The following is a 6,398-nucleotide window of genomic DNA, read 5'->3' as shown; positions in this document are numbered from 1 at the left end:
CCTTATTGCGATGCAACCACCCAAGATGGCAACCAGTCAGGACAGATAAATTTGTGATATATTGGGATAATTTTAGCCATAAAAGCTACAAAATATAGATGATAAGTGGGTAACAAAGGCAAGATGGAAACCGGATGTAAAGGTAGTGGTGGACAGACGGAATTTATTGTTGGTGGAAAGTACCGTCTTGTTAGAAAAATAGGCAGTGGCTCGTTTGGTGACATTTATTTGGGTATCAACGTAACGAATGGAGAAGAAGTAGCAGTGAAACTTGAATCACTCAAGGCCAGACATCCCCAGCTTTTGTACGAAAGCAAGTTATACAAAATATTAGCCGGAGGAGTTGGTATTCCGCACATTCGTTATTATAACCAAGAAAAAGAATATAATGTCCTTGTTATGGACTTGCTTGGGCCCAGTCTGGAGGATTTGTTCAACTTCTGTTCAAGGAGATTTACAATGAAAACTGTGCTCATGCTTGCTGACCAAATGATCGGGCGTATCGAATATGTTCACAACAAAAATTTTATCCACAGAGACATAAAACCTGACAATTTCTTAATGGGAATAGGTCGTCATTGTAATAAGGTGTTTCTCATTGACTATGGTCTGGCCAAGAAATACAGAGATAGTCGAACAAGACAACACATCACGTACAGAGAAGACAAGAACCTAACTGGAACTGCCCGATACGCAAGTATCAATGCACATCTTGGTATTGAACAAAGTCGGAGGGATGACATGGAGTCACTTGGCTATGTACTAATGTACTTCAATCGAGGCTCACTGCCTTGGCAAGGCTTAAAGGCTGCAACGAAAAAGCAGAAATATGAAAAAATCAGCGAGAAAAAGATGTCTACCCCGGTGGAAGTCCTTTGTAAAGGATTTCCTGCAGAGTTTGCAATGTATTTGAATTACTGCAGAGGACTGCGTTTTGAGGAGGCCCCAGACTACATGTATCTACGACAGCTATTCCGCATCCTGTTCCGTACATTGAACTATCAGTATGACTACACATTTGATTGGACAATGCTGAAGCAAAAAGCAGCAACTGTGACCAGTACTGGGGCAAGTATCCCTACTGGGGCCACTGCAGGGCACAAGTAATATGTAGAGATGAAAAGAAACCTTGTTATCAAGCTTGTTTGACCCAAGACAGTTCGTAGCTTAAAAAAGTGGTTTGTTTTGAAGATGAGAGCGTAATATGAATGGATAATTGTTGGATCTAGGTACACAAGAGTCATAATGTGTACATGATGAAAAACAGTACATAATGTACTTGTGAGAAAATGTATGTAAAATGTAGTTAAGGCCAAACATCTTACAGTTTGGCAATTTTTGATCTGGTTACAATTCGTTGGGATCCAATTTAAGGTCAAAGAAAACTTGTGTCATGAATAATTTAACACCAGCCTAGTAAGAAGGATTTATTGAGAGAATTATAAAATGGGTACATTCTATATTGGTATACTTATGACATTGCTCAATATAACAATGTTAAGTATTTAAATGTGTAGAAAGTATTTATGGACAATTGAAATATGAAAAGAAAGCGAGGTCAAGAAAGGTGTGTTTCTTAGTATCTGTCACCCTAAGCTTTGACCCACTATTGGCTATTCCTTTGGCTGTGTATTTGGAATTTTTGGTTATCACCATTAATCCAAAACTATGTACACAGAATACACACAATTTTTGCCAAAGCTCATAAGAGACTGGTTTATCCACTTTATTTGTTGGTATATATAGAACCCAAAATATGGCCTGCATAGTCTTTGATTTTGGAATACATGTATCCTTGGTAAGTATCCTTAAGTCATTAGTAGACTTGTAAATAGCTCATATGATAGAAAAAAACTCATATATATTAATTGTGTAAATATTTATTTAAAAATGAATACAATTGTACACTGCTTTGTAATATTTAGACTTTTGGTGTATCATTGTGTGTGTTTGTGTACTTAATGAATGTGTGACAATTGCAAACCTATTCTGATAATGAGAATTGAATAAATAAAGTATATGATTTCAATAGAATGTTATAGTTTCTCAGTGAGTTGAAGTAATTTCAAATCATTTGAACTGTGGTAAAAATTACAAAATTTTGCACATTATTTCAAGCTGTAGATGAAAACAAACAGCATGTTAAACAGTAACGTCATGTGTTGTAAAAGCACTTGGGTATGCTGAACTTAACATACAATTTTTGTTTTAAATGAAATATGTATTTGACGTGTTTAATTCCATAGCACAGATGATTTTTCATGTTTCCTCCAAAATTTTGTATTAAATTTGTAGCACTCACAGCAAAACTTTTAAAAGTATGATGTTTTTTTTTATGCTGACAAAAGAATGTTGCAGTATTGAAAAATATTATATACTGTACATGTTTTGCCAAACTCTTAAGAGAAGTTTATTAAATGTATTTGTCAGCATACATAGAATTCCAAAATGTGAACTATGGCCACACACTCTTTGATTTTAGGGGTACATCCTTGATGAGTACCACCCCCACCCTGTTTATATGTCATTAGTAAGTCTTGTAAATATCTCATACGATAGAAAAACTCATATATATATATATATTGATTGTGTAAATATTTATTTAAAAAATGAATACAATTGTACACTACATTGTAATATTTAGACTTTTGGTGTATCATTTTGTGTGTTTGTGTACTTAATGAATGTGTGACAAAGAAACCTATATTCTACTAAAGTGTAGGTAACAAGAAAGGAGTTAAAACAGTATGATTTGTCTCAGCAAGTTGCAGTAGTTTATTCTGTATCAAAATTACATTAGATTGCAAAATTCGGCACTTTATTTCTTCTAACAATTTGCAATGAAGCATTCTGCGCAAAATTTATCATAAAATTGTGTAATGATTGATAACATATAATAGACAGAAGAAAATTTTAATATTGAAAAGTATGATACACATATTGCATTGTGGTTATTCAAATGTTGGAATACTTTTCAGAGTTGTCTATTGCTATAATATTGCCATAAATTACTTGAGGTGTGCATGCATTCACTCACGAACTTTATGTCTTCAGTACCTGGTAGTAGACAATTTCAGATTCAGTTTTCACAAACAATTAAAAAATACCTGAGTGATTGAAAAATATTCAGATCATGTAATTATATAACCAATATTATATATATACTGTACAAACATTTTAGTAGTGCTGTCAAAGTAATGTACAATATGTAAAAAAAACATATGCTGTACATTGTGCTACACTGTGTATTAATATGTAATTACACTTTAGGTTTTGTGTAAGGAAAAGAAAGGTCTCTTTAAGTGTTCCTCGACATTATTTTTTTTTCTTTTGCCACAAGTGGTCTGTCCCTGTTCATCTGATAATGTTTTTGATGTGGCACATGTTTAACTTAAGTCATTTGAATTTTTGAAAACTTGTACATTTGATTCTTGTCCTTGTCATTTCAAGTGAAATGTTCCAAATCAAAACATTATCTCCAATGTAATTCATAAAAAATAAAAAAAAATAAGGACCTATTTTAAGATCATAAGGAAAAGCAATTTTGTCAAATCAGGATTAACAATCATTTCATCATAATTTGTAAAATGTTTCCTTATTTATTATTCCAAGTTGTGCTGGAGAACTAAGGATGTTGCACTTCCTCTTTAGACATTATTAACTAAAGAGCTTTTTTAGGCTTAAAGAGGGGAACACATGTTAACTGTCATCTCTTTCTTGATGATTTTGTATTTTAAAACTTTGTTTTAGATCAAATCTACAATCTTCTTGATGTTATGGAAGTACCTGTGGCTACATTTTATGTCTTGTACATTGGTAAAAGATTGCTAAAGATTCAAGGTTTCAGCTAAATATATTGTGAAAAAAAGTAGTGAAATGACCATACTGTTAAATTAAAATCTATATAATAAATGTGGTTCATGATGTCATGAATTTATCTCTTAGTTCATGTTCAGTGTGGTTGACATGTGAGTCATTTGCACATTTATGCATTTTCCCATGTTTTCGAGAAAAAAATCCCCCCAAAAAAATCATCTTCCAAAATGTTTTGATTAGTTTGATCAACTTTGAATTCTGTACTTTCATGCTTCATTTTCTTTTTGTCACGTCTACTTTTGTAAATAGTTTTATCTAGCTGAAACTGCCCATCATAATTTCATTGCATCAGCATCACATTTAACCTCAATTTTCATAAAGTTCATGAAATGTTTCAACCCAGTTGTTACTATGTGACGCCAATATCATTATCTCCATTATTTCATGTGATTTTGAGGTGAAAGATTTAAATTCTGGTATTTTTCCTTGAGCTTAATGTAAATACGATGCCGCAACAAGTATTGAAAATTAATGGATATTTTGATTTTCCAATCGTACTTGCTCATCTTATTGTCAATGCAGAAAAAAATGAAAAAAGCAGTCACAAGTTGAAACAAAAAAAGGAAACGCTTGTCAATGCAGATCAAGCTTAAAAATGAATTATGTATGGGAGTTAACTTTAAATATAAGAATTAAATGAATTTATCCCAATACTGAAAGGATGGTATTTACTGTACCAAACTGTATATGTAGTTTTTTGGTGAAGTTTATTATAAATAATTTTTTAATTACAGTGAGTAAATTTCACTAAATCTTTTTATTTCATGATCCCCCTTATATCACCCCAGATCTAATTTGGAAATACTTATGTGTAACCGTGTCATAAAATGGGAGTAACAATCGCTCCGTTATTCTTTCTATTCAAAATGGATGCTTGTCGAGTCCCCATTATCGTAAAGGGAATGTATAGAAAGGATTAGAGTGGTAATCGCACCACCCATAGATCAGAACAAGTTGAAATATTAAATATTGTTAAACAAGGAGGAAATAAAAGTACATGATTGTCCCAAGGTTCAAGCAATGTGTTATAAACTTGGACATCAGAAACAGAGTAACAATCCAAGTGTGATTATCTCTATATTATCATCTAAAAATTAGAGGAGTTTAATTGATGAATAGAAAGCAGTCAATGAGCTGAGAAGTATTTCAGTTTTACTGCTAAGACAAGAAAGGATGTGAATATTTTTGGGACAAGAGGATGGGGGGAGGGAGGGGGTTTTCCAGGGTATGGATAAAACTGTACAGTTTTATTTTTTATTACTTTGTGCAGTAGATGTCGGTGTAAATGTGTACTGCCTGTTGTTGATTTTTCTCCATTCTGTGATTTTGTTGACTGTCTACCTGAGTTTGTCATTGTTTACCTGTGTAATCAGTACAAAGAGATGTGTGTGTGTGTGTGTGTGTGTGTGTGTGTTAGGAAACTGGTGAACACTGGTGCTTGAATTGAACTGAATTGCCAATACTCCCATTGAGAACCGGATTTGGCATAGGCTACAGTAATGTCCATTTTGATAAATGTAGACATGAGGATGAAAAGGGCTCATACATTTTGTATGTATTTAAAAATCAAATCAAGCACCTGTGCTGATAATATATTAACATGAGGTAGATCTTGTGTATTACATCATTATGATGTATAGGAATATAGAAGTGGAGTGGCTAATAGTGTGTTAATTACTTTTATTAATTTCCATGAAGTAGCTCTATATATAAAATAATATTGAGTGTGTCAGTTCAGTCTTATCAGTACTATTATGTATTGTAGAATGAGGCGAGAGTGTTGATCGTAGGTCAGCTTCAATGTTTTACATTATGTTCTGTTTCTATTAGCTCAGATATGCTTAAAAAGTCCTAGTATTGTAGAGCTACACTTAATGTATGATTTGTTTTAATTAGTCTGTAGCAGTTACTACTTTAACATCTGAAATTTCTTAATGATTAGGGCAGATGTAAATTAGAAAAATAAAAGCGTGTTTGGAACATAATTGGTTTGAATTTCAAAAGGAAAGAAAAATCAAATGGTGGATAAGTAAATTGAAGTTGATTATTTAAAAAAAATTCTTCAAAACGAATTTTGGAAAATTTTCATTCAAACACTAGTTTCATAGTATTTGACATTTGGAGCCTATTGTTAATGACTGTCCTAAATCGTGGTTGTAATGTGTTTGTAAGGTTAAAAAGTTAATTTCATTTCTTTCACTGACCATTGTTTCCTGTAAAGCTTATTTCTGGCATTTCTTCTGTATAGTAATGGAATTTTAATAAATGTTGAAGTTCTGAAATGAATGGTTGCCTCATTTGTTGAGTTATTATTACAAATCAAATTGAGATCTTACATCTTGTTGTAATGAACATAACTGGTTGTTAGTCTAGCCTGGGAAATTCATCCTCAGCCCCAGGTGAAAATCACACTTAAGTTATTTAACCTGTGATATTTATCCGGGACAGGACGGGGATGGGGCTATTTTGCATTGAACTAGAGAAGTGGGAAAAATAAAGGAAAAAAAATAATGAGAAATGAT

At 32.6% G+C, this 6,398-nt stretch overlaps 1 protein-coding gene across 1 annotated transcript; it reads left to right on the top strand.

Annotated features, from left to right (window-relative positions):
* The first annotated feature begins 17 nt into the window (after positions 1 to 17).
* On the top strand, positions 18 to 6,162 carry LOC132560465 (casein kinase I). Its single transcript, XM_060225129.1, has one exon. It carries the CDS (start codon positions 124 to 126, stop codon positions 1,105 to 1,107), a length of 984 nt encoding a protein of 327 aa, XP_060081112.1. The 5' UTR covers positions 18 to 123; the 3' UTR covers positions 1,108 to 6,162.
* The last annotated feature ends 236 nt before the right edge of the window (positions 6,163 to 6,398 follow it).

This window comes from Ylistrum balloti, unplaced genomic scaffold (genome assembly GCF_031769215.1).
Source record: "Ylistrum balloti isolate Yb309-2 unplaced genomic scaffold, AGI_CSIRO_Ybal_v1 Utg371064, whole genome shotgun sequence".
NCBI classification, from domain to species: domain Eukaryota; kingdom Metazoa; phylum Mollusca; class Bivalvia; order Pectinida; family Pectinidae; genus Ylistrum; species Ylistrum balloti.
Note: the sequence above shows the minus strand (reverse complement) of the source record. Positions and strands in the feature narration are given on the sequence as shown.

Excerpts from the sequence above, each read along its gene's own strand:
- LOC132560465 (XM_060225129.1), top strand. The coding sequence starts at position 124 with ATGGAAACCGGATGTAAAGGTAGTGGTGGACAGACGGAATTTATTGTT.